Source organism: Vombatus ursinus, unplaced genomic scaffold (assembly GCF_900497805.2).
Source record: "Vombatus ursinus unplaced genomic scaffold, bare-nosed wombat genome assembly UNPS02005286.1, whole genome shotgun sequence".
Taxonomy (NCBI): domain Eukaryota; kingdom Metazoa; phylum Chordata; class Mammalia; order Diprotodontia; family Vombatidae; genus Vombatus; species Vombatus ursinus.
The window spans coordinates 455,598-477,118 of NW_020945064.1; the positions used below are offsets into that span (position 1 = coordinate 455,598).

Sequence of the window (21,521 nt, forward strand, 5' to 3'; positions counted from 1 at the left end):
ACCAGGAGGGCTTGCGTGCTCCAATAACTGTATTTTCCTACATGGGTTTTGGTCCTCCACCCGCAGCTCTCCAAAGTTATCAGGGGATGGATTAGAGCCTTAGTTCCTTACTAATGGGGACCTATCATTGCTACTGTTTGGGGAAGCACATTCCTAAATAGGACTGCTGCTTGGGAGAATACATTAAGGCACACTGGCAAGTGGAAGACAGCCCGGGAGCAGCGGTTGGCGCCTGGCCCAGCACAGCACCACCTCCTCCCCTAGAGTAGCAGCAGACCTGACCCACATTTTCCATTACCTCAAGAAACAGCTCTCTTGTATTCTGACTGGAAAGAAGGCATTGGCCAGGGTTAAATGGCCCCCCAGTACCGTGGGGACAGTCTTAGCAGCTTTTATTATGGTCAGTGAAGTGAGCCTCCCCTCAATCAACAGTCCCTTTTCTTTTATGGTCAAATGTGGTTGGTTCTCCTGTTTTATTTTCAGTACCTCAAGTGCTGCATCTTGACACACAGCTCCTCCTTGCGAGAAGAGTCAAGGAAACAGGCCGCCATTTCCGAGACTCTCTGAAACACACCACCATGCTTACCTTATCAGCCTAGAATTAAGCTGACATAAAAGCGTTGAAGGAACTTAGTAAAGATAAAATTAATTTATTTGCCCTTCTGAAGTCGGGGCTTTACCTAGCTTGCAGAGCACTAATGTCCTGCAACCATGGCTTGGGAATCTAGTTGTCTGGAGTGCCTGCTCCCTCCGGGGCCGCCTAAGCCAGCCACCTTTGTCCCCATTTTCCTCCAGCATGCAAGGGAAGCTTCAGTGCACATGTGACGGCATGAGCTAAGCCGGGTCTGAACCCAGGAACCTCCCCGGCAGTGGGGATGGAGGCTTGCAGGCAGGCAGAGTACTGGTCCGTGTTGGCCAGTGTGGACCCGGTCTGGTCAGTGCAGGGAGCTGCTGTTCTGCTCCTCAAAGGCAACCTTGCCCAGAAGCTGACTCTCCAGCTCTACACTGCCCACCGGCAGCTGAAAGAAGCTCATCTCAGCTGCCAAAGCTGCCACGGCAGAGGGGTCCTGACCGAACTGAGCTCGCAACATCATGTCCATTTTCTCTAGCCGCCGCTTTAGCCGCTTGGCTTCGCGCTCCCGGATAAGCCGGGCCTGCCGCTTCTCCGGAGTTTCATTGGCGCGTTTGAGTCTCATGGCTTCTCGGTCCCGCTGCAGGCGGCGTGCCCGCTGCTCATCAGTCTCCTGCAGGCGCTGCAGACGCTTCGCCTCCCGGTCCCGCATACGCCTCACCTCCCGTTCCTCAGGGGTCTCGTTGTCCCTCCTGCTCTTCTTGGCTGTGCGCTCACGTTCCAGCCTCTGCAGCCGAACTTCCAGGGGCTCGTTCTGCCGCCGCAGAGCCCACTTGCGGACCCCAGGCGCCTGGGCTTCTAGCAGCTTGCGGTAAGCAGCGCAGTTGTTGCATACCAGCAGGATTCCAGCAGGGTACACGGGGGGACTGAAGGCAATGTCCTTCCCCTCTGCGTTGGAGGGACCTTCACTGTGGTTGGGGGGTACAGATTCCATATTCAGTACTTCTGGAAGCTTTTCACTGAAAAGCAAAAGTGGGGGATAGTCAGACCTCTCAGCATGGCTGTGATTGTAAAAAATCTGGTCCCCTGGGCGACTCAGGTGCTGGTCCTGCATTGATTCCTTGGAAATGCAGCACCCCTGCAGTTACCCTACTTCCCATCAGGTCAATGGCACTCACCCATCTAGGTAAGAATCAGGCTGTACTAATGTTGAGGAGAAGAGGGCCAAACATGCCAGTCCGAATGGTTTCTGTATACACACAGTGACCACCAAAACCAAAAAGGCCCTTCAGCCCCTCTGGACTCCCTCCTCTCGTCATTTTTTTTTTTAATTAATTAATTTTTAGTTTTCAACATTCATTTTTATAAGATTTTGAGTTCTAAATTCCCCTCCTCCATCCCCTCCCCAAGACGGCATGCAATCTGATAGAGGCTATACGTGTATGATCATATTAAATATATTTCCACATTAGTCATGTTGTAAAGAAGAATCAGAACCAAAGGGAAAAACCATGTCTTCTTGTCATTCTTGACTGGGCTGAAAGTCTCTACTGTGGATCAAGGCTTAGAATTCTAAAGTTCAGTGAATCCTGAATCTCAGCCCCAGGAATGAACCCTGCCACAAAGGAAGGCAAGGCACTTGCCCAGTGCACTACGTCCAGCCTCCCCTTCCCTTTGGCATTGACTGGGATGAAGATCAAGAGCCTTTGGAGAAGGTCGGACCTGACAATGAAGCCCAACAGGGCTAGGCTGTCAGAATCACATACTACTGTTCTGAAGCATTGCTGAAGCAGTGGAGACTAGGTCCTACTGGCCATCCTTCCAAAGGCCTGGCTGCTTTTCTTCCCATCTGTTATCATGAATGACTCTTAAGACCTTTTCCAGTTGGTAGTACTGAATGGGAAAGTGAAATTGGGATAACATTTCTCCTCAAACCAAAATGAGCAAAGTAATTATATGCTATTACCAATTCTGTTTCCAAAAGTACATGGGTCAGTGAGCTCTGTTTGCATTGTCTGTCTCCATTTTGGCAAGGAGCAGCTCTGGGAAAACAGACCTTCCTACAACTTGTTCCCCACATGATAAAGTTGAACATAAAGCTGACCTGTTGAAGGTGGCATGGCTGGTGAAACGGGCTCCACATACCGCGCAGTTGGAGCGCTGGTCCTCAGAGTGGATGAGGAGGTGGCGGCCTAGGGACCCCGGGGAGCTAAGGGCTCGACCACACACAGGACACACGTAACTCTTGGCACTCACCACCGCTGCAGTGTGCTGCAAAAGACAACCCTAGTTTGAACCAACTACTCTCTCACACACCATTTCCAAGCCATCATCACTACCATGTAAACTACCCACTGGGCAAAAGAATAATTTCTTAGTTCTTTCCTCTTATAGTTGGAACAGGAGACTCTAAGCTATTCTCCACATAACTCCTGTAGGAATAAATATTGGTACTTTATAGAGCTCTTGGCCTGCCTATCTTGCTGGTCTAGGTTCTGACTCTCCTGAGAAACAGTGAGATAACTAGTTTAACTATGGAGTCTGAACCAGAATACTTTTCAGGATCTCTCTTTGTGAACAGTATAGTGGGAGGGCTTTTAAGTGAAAGTTAAAAGTAATGAAGAAATAAGGATCTAAGTAGGAAACAACAGGAGGGAAATAGGCAGAAAGAGGAGGCTATATGTTAGTGAGAATATGAGCTTAAATGCCTGTACTTCTGAAAAGATCATTGGAAACAGTTTATTCTCAAGATACACCCATTCTTGCAATGCAAAGACCTTCACAGCAGAGTCTAGGCTACCAAACAGGAGGGTTACCTTGTCAGAAAGTATGATAAAAAGTACAGGGATTCTTGGGTGAGATCAGAATTAAGTCCCAACCCCGTCCTCCAATTCTGCAGGGTTATAATTTTCCCCCAATACTTCAGAAACATTTAGTTTACTTTTTTTCTTTTAAAGTGAAGATTTATTCATCATTAACAGATACTGGTTTTTAGTTCATGTTTGAAAGATTCATTAAATAATTTTAATGGAAATAATGGTAATTTCCCCAGTGTCTCCACCTGGGGGCTCAAATCATGTCATCCAATATATACCATTCATTCTCTCCAAAGTGCTATGCATTGAACAGGGAGCAGAAATTAACCTCATTTTCCTGAAGAGGGAACTGAGTCCCCAGCAAGGCAATTAACCCAAAGTCAAAGACCAAGGTTAAGATGACATCTAGGGCTGGAAAGAAGTTAAATCATTCATTAGTCAGTGTTCAAAAGAGGGTGTACAGCTTCTCTCAGACTCTATACCTGGTATACATGAGCAATGAGTTGTTCTCGGCTACCACAGTCCAACTGGCAAAGGGGACACTGACAGAGGCCAAGCATGGGGTCAGAATTCAAATGTTCAGAGACCTATAAACAAGCAAAACTTAATTAAAAATATAAAAGGCAAGTACATGGATGTTCAGCTGTTCCTGAACCCAGAGTGTCTATTACTAATTTCTTCCTCTTTTCCACCCCCTTCACAGGGCACAAGGATGAAAAGAAAAAAAGAACAAAAACTGAGTCTACATCTCATCCTCCTCTTCTCTCTGCAGAAACAGTTAAGGAGAAGATAGTTAAATTAGTCTCCATTTCCATTCCCCTTACGTGTCCTGATAGGAGTAAACAGTGTGTTATCTCCTTTCCCTACCAAGATATTTTTTTGGGGGAGGAGTAGCCACGTAACTCCCTTCTGCGCATGTTTTTGGGTGCAGTCTTTAAAAGAGGTTAACTGGAAAGAGAGCTCCTTGGATAACAAACACTTGTTTTCCTTTGTACACATGAACAGAGGTTAGGGAGTGAAAGGGTGTCCTGGAGGGGAGGAAGGGAGTGGAGGCTGGGAAGCAGAAGGCCGCTGGCGTGCAGCATCCTGGACAGAGACGGTTTTGTTATTGTGGTAGGGGCCGAGGAGGAGTCAAAGGAGGGGGCATCCAACCCAAGTGAAGGGCAGATGTGGCAGAGATGAGGCCCTCCTGCAGGCACCGTGTCACTTGCCTCGTGCTCCCCTATCACCTCATTCCCTCCAACACTCTGCTCTGCGTTCTCTAGCTCCTTTTTCACTTTCACCATCCCGCCATCCTCCTCGGACGTGTGGGAAGAGACTTCGTCTTGTGTGGTTTCCTCTTCGTCCCCCTCACTGTCGCCTGGAAGACACAAACCAGCCACTCAGTCGGACTCCAGCGGGCCTCAGCCCTGAGCTTCCTGCTACACAGACTCAGGCACAGCCATGACGTGCCTATAACAGCACATACCATGTGAAGTACCCTGTGGCCACAGCTGGGGTGGAGGAGGCTATATACAGACAGGGAGCTGGTGGGGTTGGAAAACGGTCATGGAGCCCTGCTACGGAAACAGTCTTCCCCAGTGGGACACACGCTCAATCAAACCTCCCCACACAAGTCACACATTGTTCCCTCCCCCGGCGCCACCTCCAGGGCTCCGTGCACTCACCCTCAACACCCCTTCCAGACTCTAAGCATTCAGCCCATTTGTTACTCCTTCTCTGCCTGAGGTCAGCACCCCAACACTCCTCCCTCCCCCCACCGTGGCAGCCCCAGAGACGCCAGCAGGCTCTTTCCCTTGGTCGATGAAGGTGATTCTACCAGAGGAAGGGGTGACTCAGTCAGTGATAATGAGGTCACTTTAGGGAAGATGCTGCTCACTGCTCTGCAGTGATGGTGGCATGGAGGCCAGCCAGGAGCAGGGTGAGCTCGAGTCTGCACCCATAATTTTCCTAATTTCTTAACCAGGTGAATCCCTGAAGAGCCGACTGGAAAGAACAGGCCATGTTTCAATTAAGGACAAAGTATAATTCCTAATAACTGAAGCTGGGTTTGGTTTGCTTTTAGTTATTTAAGGAAGATGGATTAGATTAGACCAAAGCAGCTGAAAGGTCCCTGGCCTCCATCCCAAGAAGCTGAGCAGTCAAAGCAAAACTGCAAGACCCCATGTCCTTCCCAACCCCAGCCATGGGTTGATTTCCAGGCCTGATCATCAGCCCCGGAGAAGAGGACAGGCACCACTTGGTTCTAGGCAGAGGCAATGGCAATGACTTCCACTGGTATGACATTTCTTGCTTTCTGCCTACATCCCCATACCTCTAATCCTCTTTGGCTCACCAGAGATCCAAGCACTGCCATTACTGGTAGCTTGGCAAAAGTTACCCATTACAATTCTGTCACAGGTGAAATCAGATCCCTGATAGAAGGATGGCTTCTGCTCGGCTTGTCCCAGCATTTGGGACATCGTGCTCTGCACAAACTGCGGTCTGGATAGTTGTGGAACTGTTAAGGTGCCCCTTTATGAAATAGCCCATTCCATTTTTAAGACAACTACCTATTAGAAAATTTTATAATATTGAACTGAAACGTGGGTCCCTCCAACTTCTATCCACTGCCCTGTGGATCGTCTTCAGGATTTACAGAGTAAATCTGAGATCATTTGTCTGAAGCTACATGTTAACATTAGCTCCTCTCATTGGCTGATGGGCTAGGTTTGAACCCTGGGATTAATTCTTTCTATCTATCTATCGGTCGGTGTGTCTGTCTGTCTGTCTATCTATCTATCTATGCTGAATTGAAGTACCTAGAGTTATAACCCTATCTTTATCTATCCAAAAGCTTCAGGCTTTGATAACGAAAGACTGGAACTCCTTTAATAGGCATGTGTTTTCTAACCAGCTCTTTTTTGATGGAGGGGGAAAGCAGAATGGTGGCAGGTTACTTTTAAGCTTAACTGAAAAGTCTGATACAAGAGATTGTATTAATTTTTTTTTTAAAGCTTGCCAAAAGGGAAACTATATTTTTTTCCTGGATGGAGTTCCCTTTTTAAAAACAAAAAACCCTCCAAGCTCACTATCTAGGTAAGAGAGCCATCTGTTTTTCATAACAAAGTGATTAGATTTTTCGAGATATCATTATGCCCAGTCATGTCTGTTATTAGAGACACAGGCTTGTCCACTCAGTATTCTGTCACTGTTTGGGGGCATTATTAGGCTAATCCTTTCAACTTTCTCTCTAGATTATAATGTCAGGTAAAAACTATTTTAATGGGGACTTCTTTTGTGCCTGGAGATGTCAAATTTGATCTCACTAAGGATAACTCCTATATCACACTGGACATTTAAATTCATACTACATTTTCCCCCACCCCAAATTCTGTGAGGAGGAAGAGCCTCCCTCCTTTTAAGACCAGACCTGTGTTTTGATTGGGGGAAACCTTGCCAATGACTAATTTTCAAGAAATGCCTCAGGCCCTGGCAGGGCCTGATTTGTCAGGGCCACAAAGTCAGGACGTGGCAGAGACAGAGTGTGAGCCCAGGCCTCCCTGACTCCAGGCTGGCTCTCTAGATGATGCACAACAATGCCTCTCAAAGACTCCTTCTGCCTTTTATTAATTACAAAATATAAAGAGATGCCCCAGAGACAGGGAACCTCTCCCCTCCACTTCCATGCCTGTTTGGACACATATATCACACACACCAAAGATCTATGTGTGTCTAGCACTGTGTCAGGCACTGTATACAGTGAGTGAGACATGATTTCAAACCTGGCCTAGTGGAAGGTAAGCACATGCCTACGACACACTAAAGCACCTTTTGTGAGCCTAACTCATGCCTCCTTTCATCCTCACCCCCATGCATACTCCCCACAGCACACACACTCTGATATTCCTCTCCCCATTGCCCTGAGTCATTACCAGAAGGTGCAGAACTCACTGCTACTGGAGGCCTGATCTCTCAGTTGTTGGATAGCTGGATGCTGATTGCCAAGATCTCCAGGAAAATCAGTTTTCATCATCGCCTGTCGGGCTTGCTCCTCCAGCCCAGCAAATACCTGTTCCCCTGGTGGTCACAAGGAAAAACAGTCAAGCTACCAGCTGGGGCAGCACATCTCCAGAGAGGCTGGAAGGAAGGTCAAATCTGACCACTCAAATGTGAGGAGACAGGCTGCAAAGATCATTCATCTCCAAGTTAGGTTACTGCCTCCACTAGGCTTCTGGGAGCAGCTAACCTTCCTGAGCAGTAATATAGGCCCTCTGAGCTACCTGTGGCCAACATCTCTAGAAAATATCACATACTCCCTTCCTTTACGTCCTACTGGCCTTGAGTTATTTCAAAGGGAATCAAGTGCAAAATAACAACTGCTTTCATTTGCAAACCTTCTGTTATGACTGGGGAAATTAAGGCAAGGGGATGAGAAGTCATCAGGCTACATCTAGGCCATTCAGTCTGGGGAGAAGGATTCCTAACATGCATGCTTTATGATATCCAAGTGTGCAAGCAGAAAGCAAGCTAGACTATAAACTCCTGGCTGAGCACATACTCTCTAACCCACAGATCAAAGCTCCTCTAATCCCCTCAAGTAATAGATACTAGATACTGACCTTCCACCTCCCACGCTTTTTTCCTCCAATGTTTCTTCTTAAAGCCCAATGAATACAGCCAAAAGTCAATTAACTTCTGATTCAGTAATGGACACTCCCTGAACCTACTTCTACAGAAAGACTATTTATTGCTGAGACATGCCCTGAAGGGGCTGACCCGGCCAGGGGTTATGTCCCAGGGTCTCCTCATCTTCTTACTGAGCTGTTAAAATCCAGGCTCCCCCTTCTGCTCCCTCAACACCTGGCTCTGAGGCTGGCACAGGCTAAGTGCTTAATAATGCCTGTGGACTGACTTCTGGTTAAGGAGACTGAGGCTCTGCTGAGTACTCCAGGTGTTAACTTCTCCACGCTCTGCTCCTCATCCCCACATGGCCCAGCAGAGAGGGGAAGGGAGAATCTGGGTTTTTTTTTAAGGCTTCCGTGATCTCAGACAGAATGGAAACTAGAGCCATCATTCCCTAGCCAGTGAGAGGGGTAGATGAGAAGCCCCAGTGAAACACCTCACAATAGGTGGAGCCTCTTCTGTCAGAGGAAAGGGAAGAAAAAGCCATAGCTCAGGTTCCAAGTCATGTTCCCTGGATGGAGAAGGAGAAGGCATATGGATGACCTACCCTTTCTGACCAGAATGACCTGGGAGATGGCAGAGGAGATATGCTAACACCTCCTGGCCTAGCCTACCATATGGCAAAGGGTTTAAGGATTCTAAACCTTAGAGTCTTTACTACAATTAGGGGCAGCCTGGCCTGGAGTCAGGAAGACTCGAGTTCAGATCAGGCCTCAAACTGTCACTGTGTGACCCTGGGCAAGTCACTAACCTCTGCCTGCCTTGGCTTTCCTATCTGTAAAACAGGGATAATAAAATCACCTACCTCCCATGGTTGCTGTGAAGGCAAATGAGACAATAATTGTAAAGTGCTTAGCACAACGCCTGGCACATAGTATGTTAGTTATCATTATTTTATTATGCAGGAGGGTAGTCAGATTACTAATTCTTAGAGCAGATGGGGAGTCGTCTTTTGTGCAGACGCTGTCAGCCGACACCATTACTGATAACTGTCCCTGCTTCATACTAAGAAGGGGGTTCAGGGGCCACAGTCACAGTACAACAGAATCCACCACGCATCTATGAACACCGACTACGTGTCAGGCCCTCTAGACATAAAGACAAAAATCAAGCAGGCCACACGCTCACGGGGCTTCCATTCTTTAAGAAGAAAGAAAATGTATATGTAGAAATCTCTATTTATAGAAACATTAGGCTTCCCTGGACTGTCACATGAGTCCCTAACACAAAAAGTGAAGATCTGCAGTCCTTGACACAAGAGACCAGGGTCCTGACTCGCCCATAGGCTGCTAGAGCCCAGAGATCATCTGGTCCAGCCTCCTCCCTTTAGAGCTGAGGAAGCAAAGGCTCAGCAAGATAAAGGGACTAGCTCAAGGTCACCAAGCAAGAAGTGGAAGAACCAGGATGAAAATACCAATCTGATGTCCCACAGAAATGACACCATAGCGCCCCCCCCCGCCCCAGCTCCCCACCTGGTCACAACAAGGAGAGTCTGCCTATGCATCCCGAGGGCAGGGTGGCCACAGACTGCTTGTGACCCTGAAGGCCAAATTCTGGGCCACTAGACCCATGAGCAACAGAGACTTCAAGGAAAAACAGAGGACAACCTCTGCAGCATTCTGACCATAACAGCTGGTCCCTAAACTGAAGCAATAAGGAGTCGGTGAACTGTATGATTAGGTTATGGCACCTGTGCCACTGCTGCCCACTGGTAAGCTCATTACATCCAAAGAAAATATAAACATTTTATGATTACCTTTCCAAATAGTGGATAAGCACAGGGCTTCCTACCAAGAGATGGAACAGTTCAGCTAATTAGCACCAAGTGGGCTCAAAGGTCTTCATGCATTGCTACATTCCAAACCGAAACAAGACGGGGAGCCAAGGGCATTCTCAAGAGTGGACAAGAGTCGATTTTGCACAACTTCTCTTCCTGCTATCCTGGGCTAGCATACTTAAACAAATTAATTCTGCCAGGAAAAGCTTACATTCCTTTATCTTCTGGTCCTCCTGACCTAGGAGAAGACCCCAGGCAGACTGCTTTCTTCAGAGATTTCACTATTTAAAATAAATAAGCAAATAAATCAATCTACTCCTCCAGGCAAAGTACAGTGGAAAAGATTCTATAGTAGGAAGGTAAGACCTATGATTAACTTTAAAGAAAGTATTATTTATCCAAACACTCAATCCTACTGTAAGGAGTCACACTTCTATATGAAAGTACTGGGTGTGTCCAGCTACAGCTGAAATCTGAACAGATTACAGTAATAAATGTCAATGAATAATATGTCAATGAATAATTATAGAATTGCCTATAATTATTTCCTCATTTTGAAACAGGACAGACTGATTCTGATTCTTTCTCTTTTACATAATACAAGACCACCTTATTCAAACATGGCCGTTTGGCTATTAATAGCTGAGAAAAAGGCATCTGGGGACCACAACAAGCTAGCATAATCCTACCTGTCCTTGCCTACGAAATGGAAATATTGTGGTCCTGGTCTGGCAAAAGCTTTAGAGACTGGCTGATACTCAAAGCAAGAAAGGCCAAGGGCATGCTGGCAAGTCAGGAAAAAGAACAACTGAGAAGTATGGGACAGAAGGTATTACATAGAGAGATTACATAGACAGAGTCAAAGATTTTAGGATTCCATTTCTTTTTCCTGTGACCCAGGTACTACAAAACTAGTCACTATAACTAAATAAATGCCATTATAGGCTTTTGTAAGACAATAAAAACACATCCTAAGAAAAGTGGTGAGCCATGAAATACTCAAGTCCTAGAAGCTGTCCATCTAGGGGCTCCATCCCAACTTCTTCCCACTTGAACAGTCCTGTAACACTGGAGACTGACCTTTCTCTGCCTTACTATTACATTTCTTGTTGTCAAATGTCGTTAATAATGGCCCCCTACCTCACAGGGGTACTAACAATGAAGGAAGGCAAAACACACTATGCTCTTCAGCTGAAAGGAATAGTACATGATGGGTGCTTCAAGAGTCAAGGCTTAGGGGCAGCTAGGTGGTGCGGTGGATAGAGCACCGGCCCTAGATTCGGGAGGACCTGAGTTCAAATCCGGCCTCAGACGCATAACACTTACTAGCTGTGTGACCCTGGGCAAGTCACTTAACCCCTATTACCCAACCAAAAATAAAATAAGAGTCAAGACTTTAGCCCTTTGATTAAGCTCCTTGAGAGCAGGGACTGTCTTTTGCCTCTTTTCATTTCCCCAGTGCATAGCACAGTGCCGGGCACATAGCAGGTGCTTACTAAATGCTGACTGATTGACTTTGCAATAGGAAAGCAAGGACTTCTTTAAGATGAAAGTTTCATTTTTTTTTTTTAAAGCAGTTTGCTCTTCTAGATGCAGCGGTCAAGGGCTAATGGGAGATCGGACAAATACCTCAGCCTTTTAACATTTACCATGTCACTAAGATTTCCTCCAAGTTTTCATTCCAAAAGTTCTATATTCATTTCTTTCAAAAGTGAACTAGATATAGCACAAAAGTCCCTCTGGAGAATTTGTTTTGAGAAGTAGGAATAAAGAGGGGAAAAGAGGCAGAGGGCATGCACATCAGAAGTTGGGGAGCTTACAAAGCCCAGCACACTCCGAGTTCCTCCTCCCCCCCCCGCCCCCCCCAACAGTGTCTTCGGAGCCCGAGCCAACAAATGCAGCCTGGCTACAGGAGCAGGGCGCTGGTGTTCCTTGGGGGCTTTGGGCCATGGCACAATGCTCTGTTTTCCTGGAATGCAGACCCAATGAAACCGAGTCATTGCTGCTGTCCTCTGCTGAGGAACTCTGACTTGGAGCAAAGCTTCTGCAGCCTTCTCCTACTTCCTGGATCTTGAGTCTATCCCAATCACTTTATCAGAGGATGAGGTAGCCATACAGGACCGAATTCAACACAACTGGACCGCTGCACACACTGCCGCTCCCTTTCAGCCAGGCCAAGCAGAAGCATCAGAGCCACCAATGTCTGTGAACATTACTGCTAGGGCCAGGGCCAGCTCCACTGCACTAAAGTTAAAGAAACAGTCTCGGGGAATGGATCTCCAGATCTTTTGCCTTTGGATCAATCGAGGTAAATCCACCCTCTGAGAGGGTTTCCCTGTTCCCGACACCGGCCATCTCCATGACTTTCAGACCCACGCAGGGTGCCTGTTCTCCAGGAGTAGCTCCCAGCCCAAGAGCGGAAGGTCTTTGCAGAGGCGCCTGCTCTGAGCGCCATTCCCCACACCAGGCTCCAGTTACTCCCCTCTCTCACGAAAAGGCTGCCGGGCTCAGTTCGAGGCACCAAGGAAGCTGCAGATGTGCGCTGCGCTGCCCTCCCCTACGGCCGCTCTGTGCATCTGTCTCCAGCCTCGAATACCAAGGCTCTCAGGATCTGGCTGACTAAGGCAAGAAGGGGCTGGAATGGACTTCAGCCTCTGGGCTAAAGGCCACAGTGTGTTAAGCCACCCACATATTATTTACCAACTCCCTTTCATTCAGCCCGATCAGTCTCTCTACATGGTGAGTTCTACAGAAACTCCTCCGGTTGACCTACACTGAATCCCCCTAATCCACCAAAGAGGCGACTGCAACCCAGCCTGGCCCCGCCCCGCCCTGCCCTGCCCAGGCTGTGTCTGCATCCTTTAGCAACTCCCCTCCCTTGCCCAGCACCTGCCCCACAGTCCATGTGCCAGATTACAGCAGCCAAAGCTACTCAATTCTCCCGAAGAAGCGGCCACACCTCTAGCCTTCACTGCTGCTTTGCCCCCCTGTCACCCATTTGCCTCTTTTCTTTCATCTTCATTTAATTCAGCCAGCCACACCCACCTATACCCAGGAAAAATCTCACATCGGAGAATTTCCAACTCCTTCATTCATGCCAACAATTTCTCTCTCTCAATACAAAAGCTGCCCTGTAACCTCAATCCATTCCCCAGAAGCTATCTCGAGCCTGACTCCACCACTGTTGTCTTTTGAGAATGCCCCAAGCCCCTTTCTTCAGGTCTATTTCCATTCAAACCCTCTTCCCTACCCACTGCACCCAGACAGCCTCTCTCTCCCCCATACATCAGGGATCTGCTAGTCCCCCTAACTCACAGAGCGTCACTCTTTCAAATTCTGCCATGTTTTCTGGGTAAGGATCTCCAGTCAATACAGGGACCTTCCCCTTTATTCAGTAAGTATTCATCGAGCACTTACTATGTGCATGTAGCCCTGAGGAAAATCCCTTTTAAAAATCTGTTCCTTTGCTGTCCGGCCAGTCCTGGACACCAAACAGTATATCCACATAGAAAACAATTCAGTAGCAATGGCAAGCTGCCATTTCTTGCCTGGACCATTGTAAGTCTCCTCTCTTCTTCCATCTGTTCTACCTACTATGAGGCAGTGTGACAGGATGGAGAAGAGAGCTGGCCCAGAAGTCAGGAATGTCTGAGCCGTCCAGCCTCTTGATACATACAGGCTGCATAGCCCTGAGCACTTAGTCAGAGACAGCCGGTGGCACAGTGGTTAGAGTGCTGGACCTGAAGTCTCTGTTTGCCTCAGTTTCATCAACTGTGAAATGGGGATAATAACAGCACCTACTTCCCTGGGTTGTGATGAGGCTCAAATGAGATAATAATTATTTAAAAAATTACTTAGCACAGTGCCTGGCACATAGTAGGTGCTCTATAAATGCTTCCCCCCACACATCCCTCTAAGACTACACATTGTGGAAGTGTTGATCTGCACTGGGGAAGGAGTTTCCTCACCAAAAGCTCCCTATGCCAATGCAATCATAGGGAAAAGTCCCCCTTCCTCTCACTGTGGGCAGATTAATCTTCCTACAACAACACTCTGCCCAGGTCACTCTTCTGCTTGAAGACTTTCAATAGCTATTCACTGCCTGCGGAATAGGCTCCTCAATTTTCAGCATTCAGGTCCCTCCCACCCCCCAACCAAATTCTCTTCGAGCTACGTGTCTAATCTCTGTCCCCTAAGTAACACACACATCCATTCCCCACTCTGTGCTTTGGCCTGGCCTTTCTTCCCCCTCTCCACTAACCTAATCACTACTCATCCTTCAGCACCTTTGCCTCTAGGAGGCAATTCACCACAGATGCTTCTTAAAGTCTCACCTGTCCAGGTGGCATCTTCCCCAGCCCCCACATCCCTAGTGCTCTTCAGTCCTTCCAAGTCCTGCAGTTCTTACTGGCTGCACTGTTCCCTTTTAACAGTCAGTTGAGGCCAATGTCTGACGTGTGGCCTATTCAGCTATAAGCTGCCTGAGCATTAGGCCTATGACTTATTTGCGCTTTGTATGGACAGTGTCCGATTTAGGGCCTCGAACATAACACGTGCTCAAGAAAATATTTGCTATTGATGAAACTTCTTGTATTCTGCCCATCAGCATTCCCATATCTTCAAGCTCTGCCTTACCTCCCTCCACAAATTAAATCTAATGCTAACCACTGTCCTATTGACAACTCAGTTCCCTTTCCCAATATGCTTTCGCCCTTTAGGTCCCAAGTTTTCAGAGACTCTAGAATAGGTTTCTTAGAACTAGAAAGGGCCTTAGAACTCATCTCCTCCAGACCCCTTTCTTTTTCTCATACTCACAGTGAACTTTATTTGGATTGGTCTGTTTCCGACGGGACATGTTTCCCTGGCCCCGTAGTTCTGGCCTTGTCCAGCTTCACCACTGGAAATGTTCCTGCCTCCTTGTAAGGCGCTGACCTGGAGAGAGTGATAACTGTCAAGCATTTCTGCCTCTGGGTATCACATAAATTTAAAAGGTAAAGGATTCTTAAAAATAGCCCCATGAAAACAGCATGAAATACCCCAGCTGCCAAGAGCCTATGTACCAAGAAATGAAATTACCCACAGAGAAATAGAAATGAACACATTTTCCAGCCTAGGACCAAGGTCCTCAGAGAATTCAGTGGAAGAGGGGGCCTCCTCAAAGGTCCTCCATAACTTCATCTAGAGGATGAGCAGGATCTTGGCAAGTGATTGTGACTGCAGCCACAGGACAGAGTGAGAGAAAGATACACAGGTACCCTGATCCGGGATGATTTGGGGCCCAAAGAAATTACCCCCATGAATGGCATCTGAGGTAAGCAGGAAGCCCAGAGAGGGATCAGAGCTCACATTTCACATGCCCACAGGAAGTCAAGTACTGCATACTGCAACACACTGGAGCTTCCAGGAGGTTGTCAAACTCACACTGTAGTTATCTCACCCAGAGGTGACAAAGGCATCAGTCCCTGGGGGATAGGAAAGGTCCCCAAATCCTGGATATCTGTAAATGAAAATGGTATGGGAAAACGCTGCTTCTGTCTAGTCACCCACGTATAATGATGGATGGATGGATGGATACCAACGGTGCTAATTCCCCAAAGGGAAGAAAGGCCCCCACCGTAAGGAGCACCCACGTGGCCCTGTACCCACAGAGCCACTGGCGGAGCCAAAGCTAATGACTTCAGCAGCAAGACTCAATCCACCCTCTGTGACTTGGAAGATTCATTTGGCAAAGAAGGAAGCTTAAAAAGAGGAGAAAGGTTCCCTATCCAGGAAAGGCTGCAGAACTCCTTTTCCCTCATCCCCTTTCCTGCTATAAGAAGAAAAAGAAGTCAAAGCATAAAGGTTCTTCAGAATTTATTACTTTGTGAGGAAGACAGTCAAGACAGATCATAGGCCTCAATCCTACCTAAGACACAGAAGCATGTAGCTCATTCCCTTCTAAGGTTTTCCCATCTTCTCCCTCTACAAAACTAACCCTGTGATACACAAATACAGCTTACTCTAAGTTAAATATGTAGCCAGTAGTGGTTTAATTATATTTCCAAACAGTGAGGCATTTACCATTTGTTTTACCAGACCCAAAATCAGATCCTGCCTCCCAAAAGAGAAAGAAAGCAACCTCAAAGAGCTAAGACAGGCTTCCATAAGAAGCAACACAGGGAAGAGCTTTTACCAGGATTTTCTCCCTCATCCTCAAGAAAAGAGAATCTCCTTAAAGCATCAGTTAAAAAATAAAACCCATCCCTCCAGCAGTAAAAATTATAAATGCTACTACCACAGGGAGAGGTTTTCTGTAGCACTAACTTTATTTTTTTTTCTTCCTATTCCTCAAGTCCAGTAAGTTAGCCTCTCCATGTTATTATACAGTGTAACTTCACTTGGAGTTTCCCAACACAGGCATTTAAAACATTCCTCACTTTTATTCAGACATCAGGGTTTTAATAAACTGAGATACACCCCTCTAGTGCAAAATGAATGAGAAGTTCGAATTTGATCATCTCTAAAGTTTTTTAATCAATCAAAAATAGCAATTATGATATGATTTTCATAGCATTTTCTTTGAGGAAAGGCCTATTCTGGTTGAAGGGCCTCTCTCTAGCTCATCTTTGTCAGGCAAGGCCCTAATGATAAGGCTAGAGAATGTGGGCTAGGTAAACAGAAGGGAGAGATGCACATCTCCATATTTTAGGCTGCCATGTCCCTAGCTAGCATCTCATAATTCCCCCTAGTGGCCAAACCACTTGGGCACAACAACCTGTGGGGTTCCAGGGAGGGTGAGTAACACCCCTTTTCCCCCCATCCCTCAAAAAAAATTAACTACACACAAATCCCTAAAGCCCACATAACAATGATAATAATAAAGTCGAAAATAATCTACATGGGCAAAGACCTAATAAGATCAACCAAGGAATTCAAGGATCATTGCTTTCAACTTAGCCTCAGTTCCCCCACCTAGATCTGAAACCATATTAAAAAAAAAAAGTAAATCCCGTGACTCGCTGACCTTTTTGAACAAAGGGAAGACGAAGAAAAAGAGAACTTGGAGAGATTCTGGTGTCAGAGACAGATTCCAAAAGGGAGTTCAGTCACCATTTAACGATGGCTGGCAGCTGGGTTAACAGTCCTCATTAGAAAAGGACCAAAGTCTCCCCACTGACTTCCAGCATGATGGTGAACAAGGCTATTCTACAGGTATTGGGTTGCAGTTTCCTGAACACGCTGAAAGTCTCAATGAGCAAAATCAGATGAAATTCAAGCAGTTAAAGACTGTACACTTCTCACCTCCAGCTCTTATGCTGTTCCCATGGAGCAAGTCAACTCGACTGAATCCAGCTGATTTTATCTGCGAAATTGGAGAGAAGAGCTAGTTATAGACACCTTCCTATTTACCACATTCCCACCTGTTTGGACTGGACAGTGTAGTATCAGATGAAATTTCTCTTTTCACTATTCCAAACTAAAGGAATTACCCAAGGAATAATTATCAGACAAGTTCTAGAGGTCTTTACAGACGTTAAAACAAAACAAAATGAAACAACCCCCCTCCCCTCCCCCCAGCACACCTTTGGGCAACAAAGTAGTCTCAGAAACCCAAAATTTAAAAGTTTTCTTGAGAGACCCAAACCCCAGGGCTGATCCTATCCCTCCCTTGCCTCGCAGGGCCAGCGGGCCTGGCTGACTCTTCTGGCACAGCTTGGAGGGTAACAGCCACCCCTTTGTCACCCACCCACCCAGCCAGCCAGCCAGCCACTGGCCCTGGGAGGCAGGGACGGAGACTGCGAGAGAACTAGCCCCTTCTCATGCGGAGACAGATGGACGGGCAGACGGGGAGAGGGAAGGGGGCGGGGAGGAAGAGACGGCGTGCACCCACACATCAGGCTCCCCTGGCGATCGGGGCCAAGGCCAGGGAGACAGGACCCCCCCCACCCAGGTCCTCAAGCCCAACAAAAAGAGGAACAGATCGGGGAGGCGACGGGAGGGCAGGAGAGAGGCCCTTCTGTCCCCATCTCAGAAGCAGACGGACGCAAAGACAAACCAACAAAAAGGGCCAGGGATGGGGGCGGGTTCACCGACCGTCTCTTCCCCCCCTCCCCCACCCCAGACTCAGACAGACAAAAGGACAGACAGACCCGAGCCCCGACGGCCTCGGGAGGGGGCGGGGGCGGCTCCCCCTCCCGCCCCACGCCGGAGCGTCCAGAGCCTGGGTAGGGGAGGGGGAGCGGGGCAGGGGGGGGGCTCTTTACCCGGTACCGGGCGCTCCGACCCCCACGCTGGGCCCCGCCTCCGGCCGGCCAGACAGACTGACCGCCGGACAATGGACCCCGGGGTCGCGGCTCGGGCCACGCCAGGGCCGGGGCCTCTCCGGGCCGGGGCCGGGGCCGGGCGGGCTCTGGCCGGGCCGTGCGCGGGGATCCTGCGGGCGGCGCTGCAGACGGACAAAGCCAGCGGCAGACAGACAGACAGAGGGGGGAAAAGATGGCGACGCGAGCGGCGGGAGCGCGCCGCTCGTGCACCCGCCAGCGGGGAGGGGGGGAAGGCGCGTGCACGAGCAGGAGCCGCCGGAGCCGCGTCCCCGCCTCCCTCATCCCCCCTCGCCGCGGCCGCCGGCTCCTCCTCCTCCCCCTCCCCACGGGCGGGGCCGGGGCGGGCCTCCCTCCAGAGCCCCCCCCCTCCGCCTGCCGGCACGCCCTCGGGGCTCCAGGCCTCCCCTCTCCTCCACCGTCAAGTTTAACCTCAGACCCCACATTCCTGTCCCCCATTCCCCGCCTCAGCCCGTCCCCCAAACCCCAAAGTGTCCGGCTCCTTCCGGCCTCCCTTCCTGCCCGAGCGCAGGCTTGGGGGGGGGTGGACAGAGCCGCGGGTGACTTTGACGTCTCTGCCCTCCCCTCCCCCATTCCCCCCCGCGCGCCCCGCCCCGCCCCCTGCCCGGAGGCAAGAGGAAGTGGCGGCGAAGGGTGGGGGTCGGAGCTCGTAGCGGGGGCCGTCTGTCTGTGGGTCTGTCTGGGGTCTGTCTGTGGCTGTCTGTCTCCGAGTCTGTCTCCGTCTCAGTCTCTCCCCGTCTCTTCCCCTCCCCCCTCCCCCTATTCCTGACCCCTTTGCAGCCTTTCCTCCTCGCGTGGCTTCACCCCACTGGTGACCCTGGGCTAAAAGCTCACAAGCTTCTCTTTTTAGAAAACGAGGGAAGTCCCCAGGCTAGGATAAACCACAGTTTGGGATAGATTTACCCTCAATCTCCACTGATTAACAGCTAATTTTTAATTCCGTGCTTCATCTATTCCGGTGAAGTCCTGGAGATCTCGTTCCTTAGAAAATTTGGTGTGTGGAATGGCTTTTTCAGATTACTTTTTAATTTTTGGTTTGGCTGTGATGTTCCAGTCCAAAATAGTTCTAGCCAATAAAATGTTTTGGTTGGTGTTTGCCCTAAAAATAACTTCCTTGAAGCCTAAACATTGAATACTTGTTCTCAGCCTACCAGTCCAGTGTAAGACTGTTTCTGGGGAAGAATTCAAACAAGAGTGAACACTGGCTTTGACACCTAACAGTAGCCCTTTTTCTTCTATTAAAAAAAAAAACAACTTATATATTTTATTCTGGACTTAACAAGTATCAAATAAAGTGAACATTTCTATTTATAAAGTAGAACAACAACAAAAAAAGAATGTACCTGGAATTGAGAGTATCTGTTATGTACTTGTTTTTTCCCTTTAAGTACGTATTAAATTCAACACCTAACTTTGAAAACTGTCCTGTTTCTCTGTTTCCTTCTGGCCTCCCTTCTGTTCCTCTTCAGTGTACTTTAAAAATGCTTCAGTGACCCTCTTTTCTTTCTTCTTTTTTTCTTTTTATCAACCCTATAGATTCCCTTTCTCTCCTCCCATTCTTCCCTCCCCCACCAACTGGAAAAAAAAAAGGAAAGGAAAAAACCCTTGTCACTTAACCCCAATTGCCTAAAAAAAAAAAAATATGCAGTCAAGCAAAACAAATTCCCACATTGGCCACTCTGGAAAATGTTTATTTTATTTTGCACCTTGAGTTCATTGCTTCTCCTACTGGTAGTTTTTGACGTCTTACACTGAGGAATGTAAATGTGGTTTTATCACAGAATTAAGAAAGCAACCTTTTCAGAAGATGCTAAAAGGTAAAGAAGCAGGGGACAGCTAGGTGGTGCAGTGGATAGAGCACAGGGCCCTGCAATCAATAGGAACTGAGTTCAAATTCAGCCTCAGACACATAACACTAGCTGTGTGACTCTGGGCAAGTCACTTGACCCCAAATGCCTCAAAAAAAAACAAACAAAAAAACCAAGAAGCAGCCCCAACGGCTTTCTGTTCTTCTGCCTTCGTGAGTTCTAATTTCTTCATTCTAAAATGATCCTAATGCTACTTAGTCACCTTCCAACTTGCTACGATGTAGTGCCTCAAGGTTGTAACAGTCCTTCAAAAACTTAGACAATTCCTGTGTTCTCCTACAAACTTTTCTACTTTTTTTCCACGTGTTGAAAACCAATAGTTGATACAAAAGAAAATAGGACACGATACTGTTTCCTCATCTGTAAGTAGGTATAACATCACCTACTTCACAAGGTTGTTGGGAGGCTCAAATGAGAAGAAAAAAGGGCATGTGAAGTGCTTTGTAAACCTTTAAGTACCACATAAAGGTCAGCCATAATAACTAATATTATTATATTCCATCAGGATTAAAGGAGGATGAAGATGCAGAGGGGTTTTGAGGTGCAGAATAGAGGAGATGAAGACAAATGACATGACACATAGCTTTAATTTTCTTGGTAAAAGAGGAGGTCAGCTCATCTGCTGAGAAAAGTGAGGTGTTAGGGATTTTGAGGAGAGAAGAGGTTTGGGACATCTGCTGAGAGAAGGAAGCATGGTGGAAAATTAATCCAGTAAAGATCTGTGCAACAATGAGGGCCCAGCTGCCCTAAGGGAACATTAATAGATAATGGTCCCAGACTGCCAGTTTCTGTAACCTCCTTATCAGTGTTCAGGAGCTCTGGAGTAGGGTCAGAGAAGGAGGACCTGGGGGTCATTCAGGGTTGAGGATTGGCAGCATAGGCTAGTGCCATCTCTCCCCAAATGCCTCATATTTAATTATGTCATATGTGGGTATAGATATGTATGTATTTATTAACTTTACAGTTAATCTGTATATATTTTTATTTGTATGTATATTTTTATATCAGATTATTTCATTCTTTGTGTTTGAATCCTCGGTACCTAAGGCAATGCCTGACTACTATGGTAGGCACTTACTAAATATTTGTTGATTGGGGCAGCTAGGTGGCATGGTGGATAGAGCACCAGCTCTGAAGTCAGGAGGACCTGAGTTCAAATCCGACCTCAGACCAAACACATGACACTTACTAGTTGTGTGACCCTGGGCAAGTCACTTAACCCCAATTGCCTAAAAAAAAAATACATAAAATATTTGTTGATTGATTGGAGCAAGGGATTTGACAACAGAACAAATTACTGTATTAGTTGAATTGATTAATTATAGGATAGGTGGATAGCATAACTTATAGGATAGGATGATGTGAGGTTTTTATAGCCATATTAAAAAGAATGTGTGAGAGGAAGAGGTATAGGAGGAAGGGGAATTTGTTAATGAGAAGGAGTATTGACAGGTTTAGGAACTTAGGCACGGAAGATGGAAAGGCCTTGGATGGAGTTGAGAG

At 47.5% G+C, this 21,521-nt stretch overlaps 2 protein-coding genes across 9 annotated transcripts; one reads left to right on the plus strand and one right to left on the minus strand.

Moving 5' to 3' along the window:
• Positions 1-630: 630 nt before the first annotated feature.
• Positions 631-18,156, minus strand: ZNF821 (zinc finger protein 821). 8 transcript variants are annotated; one of them, XM_027847384.1, is made up of 9 exons: positions 18,073-18,156; positions 17,111-17,171; positions 15,176-15,326; positions 14,645-14,761; positions 7,321-7,446; positions 4,599-4,747; positions 3,870-3,974; positions 2,676-2,842; positions 631-1,590 (listed from the first exon to the last, which is right to left on the minus strand). In XM_027847384.1, the coding sequence occupies exons 4-9, from the start codon at positions 14,682-14,684 to the stop codon at positions 936-938; spliced, it is 1,242 nt and encodes a 413-aa protein (XP_027703185.1). In that variant the 5' UTR covers positions 14,685-14,761; positions 15,176-15,326; positions 17,111-17,171; positions 18,073-18,156; the 3' UTR covers positions 631-935. The 8 variants fall into 8 exon arrangements, with proteins under 8 accessions (XP_027703185.1, XP_027703206.1, XP_027703178.1 ...); XM_027847405.1 differs by having other exon boundaries at positions 15,121-15,326; XM_027847377.1 differs by lacking the exon at positions 15,176-15,326.
• On the plus strand, positions 15,382-18,560 carry LOC114031163 (basic salivary proline-rich protein 4-like). The gene is made up of 2 exons (XM_027846182.1): positions 15,382-15,467; positions 17,522-18,560. Exons 1-2 carry the CDS (start codon positions 15,382-15,384, stop codon positions 18,558-18,560), a joined length of 1,125 nt encoding a protein of 374 aa, XP_027701983.1.
• Positions 18,561-21,521: the final 2,961 nt, after the last annotated feature.

What these genes read in the sequence shown, in the direction of transcription:
- LOC114031163 (XM_027846182.1), top strand. Translation starts at nt 15,382, where the DNA reads ATGATGGATGGATGGATGGATACCAACGGTGCTAATTCCCCAAAGGGA. An exon ending in AGGAGCACCCACGTGGCCCT is followed by an intron (nt 15,468 to 17,521) that starts GTACCCACAGAG and finishes CTTCTGGCACAG; the next exon opens with CTTGGAGGGTAACAGCCACC.
- ZNF821 (XM_027847377.1), bottom strand. Translation starts at nt 14,684, where the DNA reads ATGTCCCGTCGGAAACAGACCAATCCAAATAAAGTTCACT. An exon ending in CAATCCAAATAAAGTTCACT is followed by an intron (nt 7,447 to 14,644) that starts GTGAGTATGAGA and finishes TGTGACCACCAG; the next exon opens with GGGAACAGGTATTTGCTGGG. An exon ending in AGCCATGCCACCTTCAACAG is followed by an intron (nt 1,591 to 2,675) that starts GTCAGCTTTATG and finishes TTTGCTTTTCAG; the next exon opens with TGAAAAGCTTCCAGAAGTAC.